Raw genomic sequence first — 20,204 nt, forward strand, 5'->3', positions numbered from 1 at the left:
GTAAGCTATTTGAGCATAGAAACTGCATATTTGTATTTCTCATTTATTCTTATGCTGTTCCTTGAAACATAACGTGTGGCCAATTTCTGTTGAGTGAGTAAAAATAGAGGTAGAGGCCAGAGCATGCCTACAAACTGATAATTCTTTTTTTTGGTACCGGGGATCGAACTTGAGTCCTTGTGCTTGTGCAGCAGGTGGGGAAACCACTGAGCTAAATCCCCAGCCCCAAACTGATAATTCTTTAAATATTTGTCCAGTGTTTGTTTATGTGTGGGTTCAGTTCAGGGAATATATGTAGGGGGCCGGGGATTTAGCTCAGTGGTTCCGCCGTCTGCCTCGCAAGCACAAGGACCCGAGTTAGATCCCCAGTACCCCCCCCCCCCAAAAGAAGTAGAAGCAACTTTTTAATTGAAGCAACATTTGAACATTTTGCTAAAAAATTTGAATTAAATTTACATATTCACTATAGAAAAATTAAGTGAAGAAAAATAAAAAATAATAACATTATTATGTGTATACCACGTAACAGATGCAATGTATCATTATAGATGCAGTTATTATTTCCTGTTTTGCGTATGAGAAAAACCAAGCTAAGAGAGCTGATAATACATTTGCCTGTCCTGACGTTACTAGTAAGTAGAGGAGTTCCAGTTTCCCTAATTTCAAAAGCTATATACTTCTCTCTTTGTTTTGGTTTTCTGCCTTTAAATTGGATGTAAATAGTATCCCACTGAACTTAACTTTCTCCAATTTTATTTTTTCCCCAACAGTCATTTTATTTTACTCTTACCAGTTTTGGCTCATTTAGCTCTACTTTATTCAATTAATTTTAATTTTTTCCTCAAAGTATACATTGTTGAAAAAGTCAGACTATGTTAGGCTTAAAGAGTAGATAATTTCTTTCTCCATTCCTTGGTCCTCTTCAGAGAGACAATTCTGTTCACATTTTTTCTCTTCAAGTTGCTTTCATATCTGCCCCCTTCCCTATTTCATACCACCCTTTTCTGATTTTTCAATTTTAATTACATGCCTTTTTACTCTGCAATAAAATGATTTGACACTTTTCTTTCTCCTACCATTTTTTTGTTTTACTTTTTTTCTCATCTTTCCAATATACTTGTATCATACCATTATGAATATGTAAACATTTGCAACTTAGTCTGTAGTGTACTATGTTCAGTTTTTTCCCCCTTGAGTAATTTGTTTTTATTTATTTTTTGAGAGAAGTTTACTGACTCCTTTTTTTCTGTTTGTTTAGTTTTCTAGCAGATACTGATTCTTTTAACTTTGCCAGAACTCTAAACCCTTTTCAATATAACTAGATAAATAACATAATTAGTTAGTCGGTTTATTTTTTTTCTCCCGGGACCTTCAGCCCTTCTATTTCAATTTAGATTTCTTTTCTGTGTTAGATCTCTGTTTTCATGGTGTCTATATTTTCCTCCTACTTCTTTTACTTCTTCAACTTTAATTACTCTCATTTTCTTGAGAAAAAATGCACAGAGGTTAAATTTTTCCCTTCAGAAAGTTTAGTCTAAACTGATTGGCCAAGTTAATTTTCCAAATGCAAGAAAATCTTTATTTCTTTTCCATGAAACCTAATAATAAAAAAACATTATTTCTACTCATTCGGTAGTCAAATAATTTGGGAGGAAAAATACAGTGAATTGTTAACTTGTTCAAAATTTTCATTTTACTTAAGTGCTGTCAAAGATTTCAGGTTAGTTGAGCTGAATAAATCATGAAACCTGGCGATGTAGAAAAGACTTAGTATATCTCCTTAAATAAGAGAGTCTATGTCAGTTGTAAAGCAGTATCATGGCTGTTTTTATAGATATAATGACATTTATTCTAAGTAATGTTGGTTTAAATGAAAATACCTAAATTGTAGTGTTTAAAAGCAAGTATAGTCTAGTTTTCATATAAAGACATCAAGGGTATAATCTAAATACATGTTAAACTAGTAAAATGTCTTTTTAAATTACCTGTGGAAAAAAATTAATGAGGATATGCATGTTGGCTTATGTTTTATGCTTTTTAAGTGGAAGCTTTCATTTCTGACATTGTAGAGAAGTCTTTTCACATAAATAACCTCCTATAAATCATTTCAAAATGTCTCAAGGCCTGAAAAATAATTGTTTTTTCTTGAATAGTCTGCAAATGACATCTCAGTCATTAGCTACTTTAGGATAAAAGCATTGTGCTATCATTGAGCTTCACTCAAAATTCTTCACTTGTTTAGATTGGCATATGGTGTTTATAATATTGTATTTGACTTGTTTGTTAGATGTCTTTTTTTTCTCCTTAGTAAGAAATTTTGCTGCTAGTTAGCTTGTCAGAGATCATTATATATTGGGGAATAAAAATCCTGGTGGTAAGACTTCAGTATTTTATACTGAGCATTATTGATCCATGAAGAGTTACAGTATATTATTCTGAGCTTGTCATTGCTAGAAAGGACTGAGGAAGGATTAAGAAACTACATCGACAGAAGTCATAATCTTAATGACAGGCAATTTAGTTTGAGGTAACTGAAGCAAGGAAAAATGCAATCAATCATCACAGTGAGGATTTTCACAAATGTTTACCAGTCTATAATGAATGTTGTGTAGATCATCAAGGTCATTTGATAGCTTCTCTAAAAGTAATGTTTTCATATTCTAACAAAACAATTCAAGTATTTAAGGAAATGTCCATTTCCTAAAGTTCTGTAGTACAATGAAACAGTGACTTATATAAAGGATTTAAAAATTGGGAAACCTGAAACAAAATAATCCAGCTAATTCCCTAAACATTTTGTTTCATACTCAATCAGACATGTTGCTTTCCCTTCAGTGATAATTTCCACACTCACTGTCTGGCAACAGAATACATGTAAAGACTAATTTGATATTGAATAACATTTGCTTTCTTGTTGTTTTCAAGTTTTAGTATGTTGTTAAAACATCTTTAAATTGTTCTATCACTGTTTTGAAATGGGAATTTATATGTTGTGTATGTATTTCTTCCTACACAAATTCTCCATTCATGTTGGTTCTGGGATAAGTGAGAGAAATGCAAAATTAGGAGATTAGCGTTGGTGAGAGTATGCATTGTCTGCAGAGCATAGCTGACACTGCTTCTGGAATCCCTGGTGGCAAGGCTTTAGAATTAGTTTCAAATTCAAATTCAGGATTTGTCTTTTACTGGGTGGGTGTTCTTGTCAATATCTTTTTGTTTTCATTTCCTAATTTCCGAATGGAAATAGTTATATCTTGCACATATAGTAATTGTGATGATTAAGTTTAAAACATTTGTAGGGGTCTTACTGGTTGTTTGAGATGTTAATTCATTTTCCTTCTCCTTTATGTCTGATTGAAAATGTAGTAAGACATAATGACCTCTTTAGTGTAATAGTGGTTGAGAGAAGAAAGTCATCATTATTATTTTACATTTCAGTGGGAATCTATTTAGGGTAGTTAATAGTATGTTATCATAGGCCAAAGCAAATTAAAGTGAAAATTGCCATGTTTTGACTTAAATTATTAAAGAAAATCCTTTGAAACAAAACCAAAACAAAAAAATTCTAAACTGTATATTTTATCAAGTGGTTTGTTGGAGTTGTGTTATCATTAGAACTTCTATTATAATCATAATTGAAGGAAATATCCTTGTCATCTGCTTTGAGTTACACATTTGCATTTCTTTCATCACTCATGATAAATAATCCTATAGGTCACTAAGTGGTATGTTGTGTATGTAAGTGATTGCAAAATTGAATTTTCAGTAGGTTGATACTTATTTGTGATGACAGTGTTCATGCTGATAAGGATCTCTGGTTTGGAGATTACATAGATCTTGGCTTTAATTCTGGATTAGTTAACACTTCATGTGAATTTGAGCAGTTAATCTTTCTGCTCTTCAATCTCCTTGTATGTATAATTAGAAGAATAATAGTACCCACATGTGGGGTTCTGTTTTTATTTAATATTACATGTAAAAGTCCTAAAATAAAGTACCTAACATTAACTATTGACTATAATTACTTTTTCATACTGTTCTATGGAGACTAAGTTATTTATGTACACATATATGCCAGTTAAGCTGGATTGTCAACTGGATTGGCTTTAGGGTCTGCCCAGTGGATTTGTGATGTGCACTTCTGGGTGTGTCTAAGTTGGTCATAGACACATGACCTTGGGATCTATATCTGGTCCCTTTCCCACACCTCTCTGGTGTTGTTCCTCTCCTGTTTCTTGCCCACCATGAGCTAAGCATCTTTGCTCCACCATCTTTGCTCTGTCTTAGAGCCAGCTGACTGAGACTGATTCCCCTGAAACTGGGAGCCAAATTAATCATCGCTTTCCTTAAGTTGTAGCTGTTGAGTATTGTATCGTAGAGAGGAAAGTGGACTAAAACAACCCACACATATACAAGGGGTGATCAGAATATACTGTGAATATTTAAATACAAATTTTTATTATAATAGATTGCCATTAACCTTCTTGAGATACTCTTCTTGCTTCGAATACACTAACCCATCATTCTTGCCACTTTCTAAAGGCAATTCTTGAAGTCTTTTGTTAGGCTTTTTAAGAGGTGTGCTAAAAAAATACAGTGAATGCTGTTGCCAAGTGGCATTCAGGGGAAAGGTAGGTTCTTAAAAACATTCCTCATTCACTTTATTCACTATATCTATCCCTGTGTGACTTCTGGCTCTTCTTCACAGTTAATATGACTCTGAAAGGTAAATGTTTTGAATCTATTCAGGATATCAAGGCAGCCAGGACAGCACAACTAAAGACACTCTTATGAAAAAATACTTTCAGGAGTAGTTCAGAAAGTGGCAAGAATGATGGGATAAATGTGTTTGAATGGAGAGAGAGTATTTTGAGGGGGATTATTGGCAGTGTATCTTTTGTTGTAATAAATTTTTAGAATTTAATTGATCATTGTATTTCTTGTTCACATGTCATCCCTCTCTATAAAATTCATGTTGATATAACTATAATCAAAATATGGCTTTTTAAAATTAAGTTATCAATCATATGTAATAGGTTTCTGAGAAAATCAAAGAGAATATTGATCTTTATCCCATATGAAGCCAGATACTCTGTTACTGGGAAAGCATATAATTTGTTAAAAAATTTTACTATTTATTGCTTGCTTTTTTATGTGCCCCACCTAGTGCCAATATAGTGGCTTATTTGATTTTCACTATGACCCTGTGAGATCTGTACTGGTATTACACTTTATAGAAGAAATTGAAGGAATGAGAGGGTAATTTTAAGCAAATCTGGGCTCTTTTTAAATCTTGGAAACATTCTTAAATAATTTATATTATTTAACTCTGCCATACTCACTCATCTATCACATTTTAAAGTTCAAGAGTTTGAAAGATTTGGAATTAGTTCACCTAAGTAACAGCTTAAGGACTACTCAGTCTACCCTTATCTGTGGTTTCACTTTCTATGGTTATAGTTATGGTTTGAAAGAGTTAAATGGAAAGTTCTGAAAATAAACAAATTTGAAATTGTTTGCTATTCTGAGTATTGTGATGAAATCCTGCACAGTCCCATTCCCTTTTACTCGGCACGTGGATCATCCCTTTTCCCCAGTGTATTGACACTGTACCCAGTGTTTTTCCCGCTTTCTGAAGCAAGTCTGAAAGTCCTCTTTTGTATATGCCTTGTCAGGGTATGATAAAAATACTGTGAATGCTGCTGCTGAGTGCCATCCAAAGGAAAGGCAGACATGTAAAAATGTTAGTGTGTCTTCATCCACTTTCTTCACTGGACCTGGCACCATGCACCTTCTCTCTTTCCAAAAATCAGTATTATCATGAAAGGTAAACATATTGAGTAGATTCAGGATATCAAAGTATCACAACAGCACATCTAAATACATTCACAAAAGAAGACTTCTAGAACTGCTTAGGAAAGTTGCGAGAATGATAAGAAACACATTTTCTAAGTGAAGGGAATATTTTGAAGGGGAATAATATCAGTGTGTCTTTTACTGTAGTAAATTTAAAAAAATTTAAACATTGACCATATTTTTTGACCATACCACATACGTACAGGCATTAAACATATGTCAATTGAAAATAAGAGAAAAAAAGAAAAAAGTTTGTTATGAATGCAGGTGCTCAGGGTCCACCCACTGAAACAGGATTATGTGTGTGTGTGTGTGTGTGTGTTTGTGTGTGTGTGTGTTTGTGTGTGTATAGTTTTTTTTTTTTTTTTTGTACTGGATATTGAACTCAGGATCTTGTGCTTGCGAAGCAGGTGTGGTACCACTGAGCTAAATACTTGGCCAGAGGATGGATATATATATATATATATATATATATATATATATATATATATATATTTTGTTGTTGTTGTTACCGGGGATCGAACTCGGGTCCTTGCACTTGTGCAGCAGGCGGTGAAACCACTGAGCTAAATCCCCGGCCCAAGGATATATATTTTTAATAAGTTGTTTGTAAGCATATTAATATCTGGAATGTTCTAGTTTATAATAAGTTCTTCTAACAAACAATGAAAACTGATTTTAGGATAGTTAAATTGGTTTTTCAAAGATTATTAAGAAATTTGATAATCAAATGCTTTAGGTCTTGGTGGAAGTAAGGATGTTATAGGATATGTGAGCCTTGATAATGGTAGTTGATTTAGTTATCTTTTTAATAAACTATATGGAGAGCAGTGGAACATTGACAAATCCTAAGTATATCTTTTTAGTATGTGATTGTATTCATTATTATAAAGTGGTATTGGACTGAGTGTATTTTAGGTATAATAAATATCTATGTATAATAGATAAGAAATTTTGAGAAAGTCAGTATTGGCAATGATGAATCAATTGTGTAGTTTTGGGCCGGGGATTTAGCTCAGTGGTTCCACCGCCTGCCTTGCAAGTGCAAGGTCCCCAGTTCGATCCCTGGTACCAAAAAAACAAAACCAAACAATTGTGTAGTTTTAAAAATTATGTGGTCCAAAGGTGAAGGGGAAGTGGGAGGGGTAGGGAAAAGGAAAGAAGGGAAAGCAATATGAGAAAAGGAAATAATGGAAACAGTCTTTGTAAATAGAGAGGAGTGGAGGGGTTTAAGGGAGGGCAGGGGAATGGGGGAAAAAAAAACAAGAACCAAGATATATCATGTAAAGGTGCAAATTTCCCAATGATGAATGTCATCATATTGTATACCGAAAGTATACCAATAAAATTAATGAAAAGAAAAAGAGTTGTGTTAATATTTTGAAATGTCAAGTTGGAGTTCCTTTGCTGAAGATGTATACAAATAGTTTTATTTTTCCCTGATTAGTGGAATTACTGGTAGATCATTATTTCATAAAATAAGTAACAGCTGTCTTAGCTTAATCATGTCATCAAAGCAACTAAAAGGGCAATGAAGTAGTGTCCTATCATGAAATCAGGAAAAATCTTTTTAATGTATGCAGATCATTAAGACAAATCTTCTGAATTATTCTGTTGCTTCTTCTAAATAGAGTTTTCTGTTCTCGACAGCATTAATTTGTGAGTCTTTTAATATAGAAAAAAACTCTTGGGTCATGAATGAACTTTGGCCCTATGACAGTGTTGATAAGAGTTACACCACCATGCCTGGCTAATTATGAGTTTTGAGGAGTTAATTTTTTTCGACACTTGTCAATTTTGAGACTTCTGTGAGAACTTTCAAAGATTAATGTTAAAAATACATAAATGTGTGAGTTTTAAAGGAAATAATATCATTGGCTAGCAGTAATCATAATGTTGAAATAATAATGAACATTAATGCTATTTCAAGACATCTGCAACTACTGTAATTTGGTATGGAAACATCTTTGATTTCTCTTTGTGAAAACTTGTGGTTTATTACCTAATCTTAATAATTGATCAATGTTTAATAATGTTACATAGAGAAGGTAAAAGTATAATGGAGGTTAGGGAAAGAAAATAGAAATATTTCAAATAGAAATTGAATGCTAAAGTGTAATTTATTTTCCCATCCAAATTAATTGGCCCACTCGTTTTCAACTCTAAGAAAAGAATCCCTCATCAGGCAATTTTACCTCGCTTTCTTTTTCTGATATATTTTTTTACTTTTTTTTTTCCCCCTCCTTGGGAAGTTTTCTGCCATCACTTCTGTGAACAGTTTTTTTATGTCATCTGCACTCTCTCCTCTTTCTTCATTGACTCCAATCAGTCTTATGTTATTCTTCTTTGCATCGTCTAGCAGCTGCTGGATTAATTTCTCGTGTTCCTTTACAATTTTAAAGCAATTTTTCTTTTCCTGGTCACTAATTGCAATCTTATCTTCTATATGTGAAATTCTGTCCTCACATTGGTTCATTGTGCTGCGCAGACTTTCGATGGAGTTTTTAATCTCCTGGAAATCTGTTTGCATCTGTTTTATGGATTCCATTTGTTTCCTATGTTGGGATTCCATTGTATTCCTGAGGTCCTGTCTAGATTTATTAATCATGTCTTGTACTATGAGCACAATCTCTGTTGTTATCTGAGAAATTTCTGATTTCATTTCTTCCAGATCCTCTTTTGTTGCCAATTCAGGGAGTCCAGGTGGTTGAGTATCAGAGTGTTCCATCTCGTTTCCTTTTCGGGTTGCTGTAGGTGATCTGAAAGTCTGGTTTTGAGACTTGTTTATGTGTCTTCTCATTTTGACGGAGGCTGTGTGGGTGCTACTGGCGCTTGCAGGGCTCACCCCCTGTGTGCTGGCAGGGGTGGTACGGTGGCCTGGAAGCCTCCTCTTATGCGCTGGGAGCAACTCACCTCCTGTGTGCTGAAGGTTTTTTGTTAGTGTCTTCATGATCTGTAATCAAAACTTCGGTAAAAGCTGCTGCTGAGTGCCATCCAATTGAAAGGCAGGCTTGTAAAAACTTTACAGTATGTCTTCATCACTTTAGTCACTGGATCTGGCAGTGTGTGACTTCTTGCTTTTCCCTAAAGTAAAAATGATCATGAAAAGTAAATCTTTTTCAACTGATTCAAGACAGGCAGCCAGGATAGTGCAGCTCAAGAAAGGACTTTCAGAAGTGCTTCAAGGAGTGGCAGGAACAATGGGATAAGTATGCTCAAAGTGAGGGGAGTATTTTGAGGGGGATTAATGGCAATGCATCTCTTATTCCAATACATTTTAAAAATTTGTACATTTACTGCATTTTGATCACAGCTCATATATTTGACTACCTTTCCAAGAATGTTTTCAGTTTGGATCTCTGTGAGACAAACCTGTGGTGCTGTATGTCTGAGTAATGTCTACTTTTTCCCAACATTTGAGTGATAATTTGGCTGATATAAAATTCTAGAATCAAAATTATTTTCCTTTAGTACTTGAAAATATTATATTATTATACTTTTATACTCTTGTTCCAATTTTTCCTCTTTCTCTCTTTAAGCTTTAAGAATTTATTTTCTTTTTGTTCTAAAATTTAACCACACTATATCATTGTATAGATTTTTCTTAATTTTTTTTCTGGTAATTCTTCATTCTGGGGTCCATCACTGTTTTTTGTTCTGGATTACTTAAATTATTTCTTTGAACATTTCCATATATCTCTCTTTACCTTCTCATTATTTTTTATTAGACTCCTATTATGTGGATAGTCACATATCCACTTCTATCCTTTGGCTTTTCTTTCAGTTATTAGGTTTCATCCTTTTCTGTTGTCTTTTAGGAAAGATCTCCAATCTGATTTTCTAAGTCAGTTTATCCTTTAGCTGTATCCATCTTACTATTTGTCCCCTATATTGTATTTTCAAATCGCATGTTGTATTTTTATGCTGTTATTTTAAAGTATTTTTTATGATTTCATATTTATACTTGCACATTGCTGATAATCTTTCTTTGTTGTTTTAGCTTTACCATGATTATTTTAAGTTATTGGTACATCTTTCCCAATAATTCTGCTTCATCATGTACATAAAACGTCCCTTTATAAGACAATTAAGCAAGTCCAAGTTTTCACTTATATAAAATACAGCACTGTGTGATACTAATATTGATGACATGGCCAGAACAAACTTGTTCCTCCAGATCTGTGGGTTTGCTGAGAGCCAAATTTGTTCTGGCTGTAAGTGCCATCTAGTGGCCATTGACTCATCTGGTTGAAATTTCCACGTGTATAATTTAGTTTTCTTTGGTGAGCTCTAGATAGGATAGCTGCAGAAGTTCCAGCAATCTCTTTCTAGTTTTTCTCTTTATTTATGGGCCTGACTGAATAATTGTTCTGGGAACAATCTGAGGTTGTAGGAATCCACTGCCTTCCTCCCTAATTCTAAAGATGGTATTGCCTGGCATGCCTTTGAGCTCTTCTCCATTGCCTATTTTCTCACCCTTTTCTCACTCCTACCATAAAGGGCTGCCTGTGTTATATGTTGAGGTTTCAAAATTTCTTCAATTAGGTGTAGGTTCTTCATAACTCATTTCTAGAGCAATTCTTATTGCTGCCATACAGCTACGCTGAATGATAATGTGAATTGGGAGAGGCCATAAGCCAGCCTGTGGTCACTGTTACTCTGGTAGAGAACTCAGGTACTATAGAATCCCTGCTTCTTCTCTACTCCTGGTTTCACTTTTACTTCACAAGATCCCTTAAGCAGTCCCATAGTAGTCTGTTGACACTTAACAGCTGAAACTGGGTCTAATTTGTGTGGTGTGGTTATGCTGTATGCTTTGCTTAGCCTCAGAAGATTAGCAAGATTAGCTTGGAAAAGTTTTCCAAAAACCTGTTCCCTTCCAAACTAGGCTGCAGTATCCTGACTCCAGTGCATATAATTTTCCTTCTCTTCTCCCCCTTCTGTCTTCTCCACTCCTCTCCCCTCCCCTCTCCTCCTATTCTTTTCCCTTTCCTTCCCTGCTCCCTACCCTTCCTTTTCCCTTTCCTTTCCCCTCCCCTTCCCCTATTGTTTTCTCCTTCTCTCTTGGCCAGCCCTTTTTTCTTCCTCCTCCTCTTTTTTCCTTTCCCTTTCCCTTTCATTCCTTCCCCATCACTTCCAGTACCTTATAGCTACTTTTCTCACTAAGCTGTAATTTTTCAGGATTGATTTTTACAGAGAAATCCAGTAGTAATCAGAGTTTATCATTTTGATAGGTACAAGGCGAGTTCCATCTTCGGTGAGGTTTAAAAAAATTATTAGTTCCTAGTAGGTAAACTTTATTATCTTGTTACATTGCCTTTTGATATTTCAATTTTCATTTTATTAGCTATTGAAAAAATGTCCTTCTAAGTATTTGGTATGTCCTCATGTGATTCTTTTGCTTTGGGAACTCTTCTTGCCTTTTGTTTTGCTATGTGTCTTTCACAGCTCATATCATATCTTTGATCTTGAGAAACTGAAAATGTCTTAGACATTAGAAATTTTCACTTTTTTAGCAACAACATGTTTTTTTTTCTTTTTGGTACTGGGGACCGAACTCAGGACCTTGCGCTTGCAAGGCAGGTGTGGTGCCATGGAGCTAAATCCCCGGCTCCAAGCAACAACATTTTTATAAAGTACTTCCACCTATGTTAATCATACTCATGTTTTAACTGGTGCAATGGGGAGGAAATTATAAGACTGAGAGAGGTTGAGTGTGTTAGAAATGACAACACAGCCAATAAATATAAACCTCAACCACCTTCAGTTTCAGGGATCTGTCTGCTACACTACAGCTACACAGGAGATAAGTTTTTTAAAATACCGGCATCCTCTTTAATTCTTTGAAAATAATTCTTAATTCTACTTTTTATAATAGTATGAATTTCAGTTTTGTTACTCAAACTTAATCTAAGGATTTCCACAGAACCTTCATGTCGATAGACATTTTTTGTTGTGTTTTGTTTTTGGTACAGAGGATCGAACTCAGGTCCTTGTGCTTGAGAGACAGGCAGCGGAACCACTGAGCTAAATCCCCGGCTAGATAGATATTTTTGATGAATTATGCTTAAAACCTAACATCCTTATCTTCTTCCTGGATCTGATCTCTTCAGTTCCTCTTACTGCTTCAAAAACAGTGATGTTTATGCTTTCCTTTCTCCAATTCAACTTATGCTGTGAAAATAGCTGATAGCATCCAATGACTTATTGTTGTAGGGGTATCTGCCATTTTTAAATCACAGAAATTTGGTAGTTCAGTGGAAATTATGTAATTGCTTTCATTTGACCTATATAGACTGCCTTAGAAATATGTAGATGCTAGATATAGCATATCATAAATTTGTTTATGTTTTTTTAATTAGATAGTGGGATTTTAATTTTAAATTCTGTGTTCCCACTTCAGGAATATATCCTGGCAAGTGTCTTCTGTTGACTACTTTTCCACTACCTAGATAGGACCTTGGAGTGTTCAACAAAAAAGTAGTTAAAGATCATCTACCTTGATTTCATTGATTGTATCTAAGGATATTGAAAATCTAAATGATTTGTCCAGGGACACACAGTTTATAAGGGATGATCCTTCCTAGGACCCAGATTTTCTGACTTCAACTCTACTTCCTCATTTTACCACTCAGTATCTTTAATGAATGGTACACTGCAGTGTATTTTTAAAAAATCTGTTCCTCTTCTAAAAATGTCATTTTTCATTTTAACAACTGAGTGCTCCTTTGCTGCCTATATTGTCCTCCAATATATAAACATTAGAAAAAGAACAAAAAAGAGAATAGTATTTAAGTTCTTTCCAATTTTATGCTCCGTGTTAGTCTGCTCAGGCTGTTACAACAGCATACTATAGACTGGATGGCTTAAACAGCAAAAATTAGTTTTTTTACATTTCTAGAAGATGGAGAGACTGAAGTTAAGGTGTGGAAGCGTTTGGTTTCTGCTGAGGGCTCTCTTTCTGGCTGATTGCTACCTTCTCCCAGGTTCCACATAGCAGAGAGAACTTACAAAACCATGGTCCTGTGGGATTAGGACTTCGGCCTTATAATCTTTCTTTTTCCTGTTAAGACCCTATCACCAGACAGAATCACATACAGGGTTATAGTTTCAACATACGATTTTGGGAAAGACATAATTCAATTCATAGTATGCTCTACAATGAAAGTAGCATTCCTCATAGCTACTGACATACCTGCCTCATTGTCCTTAATGTGATTAGACTTCAAGATCAATGTATGACTGGTCTGAGATAATATAAGCATAGTGTATTCTTCTGCAAAGCAAACACAGCTTTATATCATTGCTTTGGCATCAGAATTCCTGATTCTGAATCTTGGCTGTGCTGATTAGTACCTGTGAACCTGGATATATTTGTGCCTCAGTTTCTGATTTGTAAAGTGGACAGAATTATCTCACAGCAGTTGACATCTAGTATTACATGAGATAGAATCTGGTAAATAGTAAATACTCAGTGATAATGATTGTTATCATCTTTACTTGCTATACCCCTGTTGAGCTTTGGGGTCCAAATGATTCTAGCTTATTTACTCCAAGTCCTAGAGATTTCTCTCTGTCACTTAGGGCCTTGGTAAGCTTCAGTTAATTTTATGTTCTGTCTTGCTAGGTGTATGCTTATAGAAGATTTTATATAAGCCTTTTATAATTCTTAAATAATGAGTTCAGAGAAATCAAATCAACCTATGATATCCCTATGATATCCTGGAATCAATGATGCTTTTTTTTCCCTAAGAGATAAGGAAACTGAGGGTCAAAGAAGTTAATAAGTATTCAGTTAGGATGAAGATAGAATTCTGCCAGAACTGTCTCCATATCTTGGGGTGTTTCCATTACATCACATTAAAACAGTTTAACACTTCTAAATGATATCTAATCCATTTAAAATTTTCTAATATCTGGAATATTTGTAAATAATAATTAGATCTCCAGTAGTTTGTGACCCAGGCCCGATAGACTCCAATAGACTTGATTACTGAAGTGCTGTTAAAAGCCTTTGAAGTATTTCTCTTGCTCCTAAAAATGCCAAAGACACACAATGGTTATAATGCACAGGAAAACTTCTAAAATATACTGTAGTGAAGAGTTTGCAGTTAGATTTCTATTACATACTTATAAAATTAAGCAACAGTAGCAGCAAAACTGCAAGACGGGTTTACTTCAGTTAAACATAGAATTGCTTAGGAAAGGAGAAGTAATGATAGTCACTACAAGTCTTAGTTCTGAATATTGTTTATGTAGTCATAATTACGTAAACACTAAGAGTCTAACCAAAATGATAATTGAACAAAGTAGGAAAGATTATATGTTATACCTAAGTGGAAGAAATAGAGCTCAGTCCTTACTTTTTTTAATTTGAAAAATCATATGCTTGAAACTTGAAATCAAAAAGTACTCCCCAAGAAGTAGCAAAATAAGCAGGATGTTAGGAGGTAACTGAAATAAATTATAAAATAATCCTATGAAGAACTGAAAGTGCTTACCTCTGGAAAGGGGATATCTGGTGGGGATAGAGGGAAAAGACTAGTCTTCTGTCTTTTTAAGTCAATCTGGAGTTATTTTATAATTCAAAGTAAATATATAATTTCAATAAAATCAAAGCTAAAAGTATAGAAAAAGCAAACTTTTGCCTAATGATAAATATTTTGACTTTAGCTTAGTCAGTGTTTTGTTTGAATGTCAAGATAAGCATTGATTTTCTTTAAAAGGCATCATACTTAATTAATTGGCTAATATTAATTGAATGTCTGCAATGTGCTAGGCAGAGCAGGGGATATAAATGTAAATTAGGCAGTAACACTTGCTTCCAAGGAAGTTGTGATCCTGTCAGTAGATGAGATATATGCATATAACCTAAATGGAGTTTAGTACACAATACCTACTAGGATAGCAGGCTTTCTTTCCTCAGCTTTCATGACTCTGAGTTTTGCCTCAGCCTTAGGTTTATAACATGTTTTCAGTGATTTTGGCCTTATTTATGATTTATAGAGTTGGCTTCATTCCAGATCTTAATGTGTTTCCAGTCTTGGGGTTTTGACCCTTTTCTCACTGCTTGCTCTTTTTTTTTCCCCCATTAACTTTATTGGTACATTTTAGGTAGACAATAGTTACATTCATCATTGGGATCTTGCACCATTACATGAGTCTCTTGGTTCTTATTTTTTTTTCCCGTTCCCTTGCCCTCCCTTCACCCCCTCCACCCTTCCCTATTTGCAAAGACCTTGTTTCCATTTTTTTCCTCTTCTCATATTTTTTCCTTTCCCTTTTTTGCCTTCCCCTACCCCTCCCAATTCCCCTGCTCTTTTAGACTTTTTCTTCCTGTTACACAATATCAGTTATACATTTTTTAAATTACAATATTAAGATCTAGGAGACATTACCATAGATTTTACAGAATTTAAAAGGATATAGAAAGCATGTTACAAAAATCTGTTTTGAAATAAATTTGACAACTTCTAAGAAGTAACTTAGAAGACAAATTAATGAAACTAACTCTGGAGGAAATATAAAATTTGAATAGCACCTATTAAAGAAAGTATATTCCTAGGTTGAAAACCTACCTATATGACAACAGCAGTCTCATAAACATTTTAATTGATAGATTATAGCAAACAATTAAAGCAGAAAAAAGAAGGAACACTTCTCCCCTCATTTTAGGAAATCAACATTGTGCTAATCCTAAAACTGGATAAAGATAATAGAAGAAAAAAGTATGAACATAGATAGAAATTTGTTTAACCAAACAAACTCTTAGAAGTCAGATCTGGCAGTATGTAGAAAGTGGTTTTGTTATAGATCTGGCAGTGCTGGTTTAGCATTGGAAGACCCACCCCCAAAAGTCATCATTTTAACAGGACAGGAAGAAGCCCTATGATCCTGTCACTAGTTGGAGAAAAAGTATTGGACCAAATTCTACAGCTGTTCATGGTAAAAGCTATCAGGAGACTAGAAGTAGAACAGAAACTTCTCAACAAATTAAAGACATGTACTCCATACTTCCAGCGAGAATGCCTTATATGAATGGAGAAGATACAATGTTTTCTGCTTAAGGTGGGGAATAACAGCAGATATGTTTACTCTTTATCTGTCCATTAAACTTTGAAACCTAGTCCCCACCAAAATAGTCTGGCAATAAAATGACACAACTAAGATAGGATTGGCACGGCAGAAACAAAATCTTTATATGTAGATGAAATGATCATCTACAGAGAAAATACTAAGAAATCTCTAGGAGCCCTTAGAACTTGTACTTGAATTTAGCAGGATTAGAAAACACAAGGTATATATAAAAATTCAGGTCTGTGTATACTTGCTATAAATGAAGAATTGGATATTGAAATTTAAAAGTTATGTAGGAGTACAAAGGACCCAGAAAAGCCTAAAACAAAAACAAAAACAAAAACAGTGTTGGAAGACGTTTAGCACCCAATTTTAAGACTTCTTCTAAAGCTACAGTCATCAAGGCAGTTTTGGTGTAAGGAAAGACATATAGATCATTTGAATAAAAACAGAGAATCTAGAAATAGAACCACACATATATGGTCCACTGAGTTTTGAAAGATTATATAACATTAGCATTTTATAGAATATAAACTCGATTCAAGAACCAAGGAAGAGATAGTGTTTTCAGCTAATGGCACTAGAACACCTGGTATCTGTATATAAAAAATTAACCTCAACCCTTTTTTTCCATACATGAAAATAACTTGAAGGGATCTATGAACCTAAATAAGAAAGCCTAAAAGTATAAAACTTTAAGAAGAAATTATAAGGGAAAATGTTTATGAATTCAGGGTAGGCAAGAACTACCTAGGATACAAAAAACATGATGTATAAAAGAAAAAAATTGATAAATGAGATTTCATCAAAATTTAGAACTTTAAATGACATCATTAAAATGAAAAGTAGTCCTTAAACAGACCATATCTACAATGCATATAACCTATGACCAGAATATATAAAGAATTCTTAGAGCTCATTAATAGACAACTCAATTAAAATGTAGACATAAGAAGATGATAAATAGCCAGTATAGCACAAGGAATGGTGTGCAACTCTAGAATCAGAAAAATACTAACCAGTACAATAATAAGATTGAATTATACACTCATTAGGGAGATGAAGTCAAAAGTTTTAAAAGCCTTGTCATGACTTTTTCTTTTTGTTGGATTCTCCCCCTTTGCGTTTAATTTGTCACGCCCAATGGATTCATTCTGCTGGGTTTCCTGGGGTTGTGATCCTCATTGTCTTTTCCTAGGGTATTGTATAAAATTTTTTGGAGTGCCGGTTTGATATTCCTGAAGTTCCTGAGGTGCTCTTTATCATGAAAGTATCTTATTTCTCCATCAATTTTGAAAGATAGTTTTGTAGGATACATCAATCTGGGTTGGAGGCTGTTTTCCTTTAGGGCTTGAAATACATCACTCCAAGCTCTTCTTGCCTTGAAGGTTATGCATTGAGAAGTCTGCTGTGATTCTGATGGGCTTTCCTTTGTATGTGATTTGTTTCTTTTCTCTCACTGCTTGTAGAATTGTGTTCTTCTGTTGGATTTCTGGAATCCTAACTATTATATGCCTATGTGTAGATTCTTTTTGATTAAGGCTAGCTGGAGTCCTATATGTTCACTTATCTGTATGTGAAGTTCTTTTTCCCTCCTTGGGAAGTTTTCTGCCTTCACTTCTGTGAACAGTTTTTTCGTGTCTTGTGCACTCTCTCCTCTTTCTTCATTGACTCCAGTCAGTCTTATGTTATTCTTCTTTGCATCGTCTAGCAGCTGCTTGATTGATTCCTCGTGTTCCCTTGCAATTTTAAAGCAATTTTTCTTTTCTTCCTCATTAATTGCAATGTTATCTTCTATATGTGAAATTCTATCCTCACATTGGTTCATTGTGCTGCACAGACTTTCGATGGAGTTTTTAATCTCTTGGAAATCTGTTTGTAACTGTTTTATGGATTCCATTTGTTTCCTATGTTGGGATTCCATCATGTTCCTCAGATCCTCTATTTTTTTTATCTGTGTCCTCTCTAGATTTATTAATCGTGTCTTGCACCATGAGCAAAATCTTTGCTGTTGTCTGAGTAATTATTTCTGATTTCGTTTTTCCCAGATCCTCTTTTGTTGCCAGTTTAGAGAGTCCAGGTAGTTTAGTATCAGAGTGTTCCATCTCGTTTCCCTTTGGGGTTGCTGTAGGTGATCCAGAAGTCTGTTTTTGAGGCTTGTTTATGTGTCTTCTCATTTCCACGGGGATGAGGGGGTGCTTCTGGCACCCACAGGGCTCACCTTCTCTGCCCTAGGAGCTTGGGATGGCAGCAGGGGAGCTTCCTTCCGGATGCTGGGACTGGCTCAGCTTCTCTGCTGTAGGAGCCTGGGATGGCGGTGGGGTAGCTTCCTTCTGGGTGCTGGGACTGGCTAAGCTTCACTGCCCTAGGAGCCTGGGATGGCGGTGGGGTAGCTTCCTTCCGGGTGCTGGGACTGGCTCACCTTCTCTGCCCTAGGATCCTGGGATGGCGGTCACTGCTTGCTCTTAATTAACATTTTCTTTGGTAGATTTCACCTAAGAAAATACTTGCGCAGTTAGAGAAATTCAATAGTTAAGAATAGATCCTCTTCATCAGCAGTTCTGTTTTTAATTCTAATTTTCCTCTTCTTGTGTCAGAACAAGTATTTCTTCATTTGTCAACAAAACATTTTAGTGTGTAGAATGAGACAGAGATGAAGATGGTGAAGTAGTATATAAAATATTTATATATTTTAGAATAGGTTAAGCATTCCTAATCCCACTTGCAATATCCTAAATTCTTCACAATTTGAAACTTTTAATTAATTTATTTATATATATTTTTGGGTACCAGGGATCGAGCTTGGGTCCTTGCACTTGCTAGGCAGGTAGCAGAATTGCTGAGCTAAATCCCCGGCCCCATAAGAATGACCTTATGATTTGATTTCAGAGCAGCACAGCCTCTCTTCCCCTGACCTCCACTTCATGAATGCCAAAGAAGCTTGTCACAAGGAAGTAACAGACACAAACTTAGATTTTTTTTTTTGGTACCTGGGATTGAATTCGGGGCCTTCCACTTTCGAGGCAGGGGGTGGAACCACTGATCCCCTGCCCTAATTTGCAACTTTTTAAATGGAGTGTTTCACATTTCAGATTTTTGGATTAGGAGTACTAAAATAGTAAAATTTATGCAAATATTCCAAAATTTTAAAAACTCCAAAATCTAAAATACCTCTGGTCCCAACATTTTGGACAAGTAATATTCAACTTATATTACTTCCTATCTCTCCCCAAAATCTAGATAAAATTTTGGAATTTGTAGTGACATATTTAGTATAGGCGTATTCAATTAATTTGTATTCCCAGGAAGGTATACTATATTAATTTGAGATAGGTCATAATTTCATACAAATATATATTCCTCATAAAAATGAGCAAATAATAATGATAAAGCAAAAAAGAAAACAAAGTAGGCTGTACCCTCTGCTTTCTCCAATAGGGTTGTCAGAGGCACTGCATTAGGCCCTGCAGAAAATCAATTAATATCAATGTTTGAGTTAATCTCATGTACTCTTCCTTGAATGGGTTATGTATATGTGGGCTACTTGGTCATAATTTATTGCAATACAACACTGTGCAATGTGTACACTAATTTTTTTGCTTTATAATACGTATCTATGATGTTAGAAATAATTCAGCATCACTTTAATGTGTGTTCAAAGGGTCCATTTAACTTGATGGACAAGAGTGCTAAGTATTATTTCTATCAAAGAGATTAACCAGTCTTGTAAAAAAAAGTGTATATACATGTATCTTAATACATATTTATGATTTATTCTGAGACAAAAATTAAATTTTTCTCAAATCTCAAAGAATATTAAGTTAGAACATAATCATGGAAAACACAATTATTCTAAAAATTGATGTGACTGACAGTGTGCAGCATATTTAAAAAATGTGTATAACATAAAACAGATTTTAACTTTTTTATTTGTATTATTCAGGGCCCCAGATGGTCTTCTTATTAGCTTATGCCTTTTTTAAGAGTGAAAGAGTACTGTGATGGATTCATTTGGATAGTGGTCCATACTTGAGGAAAATTTGAGGATTTTCCTAATAGGGCATGACTTTTTACAATTTTGTTTGTCTTTCTGCTGCTAGAGAAATTTGATACCTGTAATCTCTCTTTGGGCCTCGTATCTGTTTTACTCTCTTATCAAATCCGAGCATATTATTTTACGTACTTTATGTATTTTATTGTATGTAATAGAGTATACTCAAGTGGTATTAAATTTCTAGGCTGATGTCCATTGTGAGCTTTCTGAAAACAAA

The 20,204-nt window shown here is 34.6% G+C and overlaps 1 protein-coding gene across 5 annotated transcripts in view; it reads left to right on the forward strand.

Annotated features, from left to right (window-relative positions):
- Positions 1-20,204, forward strand: part of Fbxl17 (F-box and leucine rich repeat protein 17) — a 489,427-nt gene that overhangs the window by 94,227 nt on the left and 374,996 nt on the right. For 4 of the 5 annotated variants that reach the window (XR_015438886.1, XM_087180688.1, XM_087180687.1 and 1 more), the window contains exon 5: positions 549-632. The exons of the other annotated variant lie outside the window; for it this stretch is intronic. Coding sequence is in view for 3 of the 4 variants with exons in the window: in XM_087180688.1 (XP_087036814.1) it covers positions 549-632 (84 nt within the window). In the remaining variant the exon portion in view is untranslated. The remainder of the gene's footprint in view (positions 1-548; positions 633-20,204) is intronic. 5 annotated transcript variants of the gene reach the window in all.

Source organism: Heterocephalus glaber, unplaced genomic scaffold, assembly GCF_053883595.1.
Source record: "Heterocephalus glaber isolate CG9 unplaced genomic scaffold, H.glaber_assembly_v1.0 deba00001465, whole genome shotgun sequence".
Lineage (NCBI taxonomy): Eukaryota > Metazoa > Chordata > Mammalia > Rodentia > Bathyergidae > Heterocephalus > Heterocephalus glaber.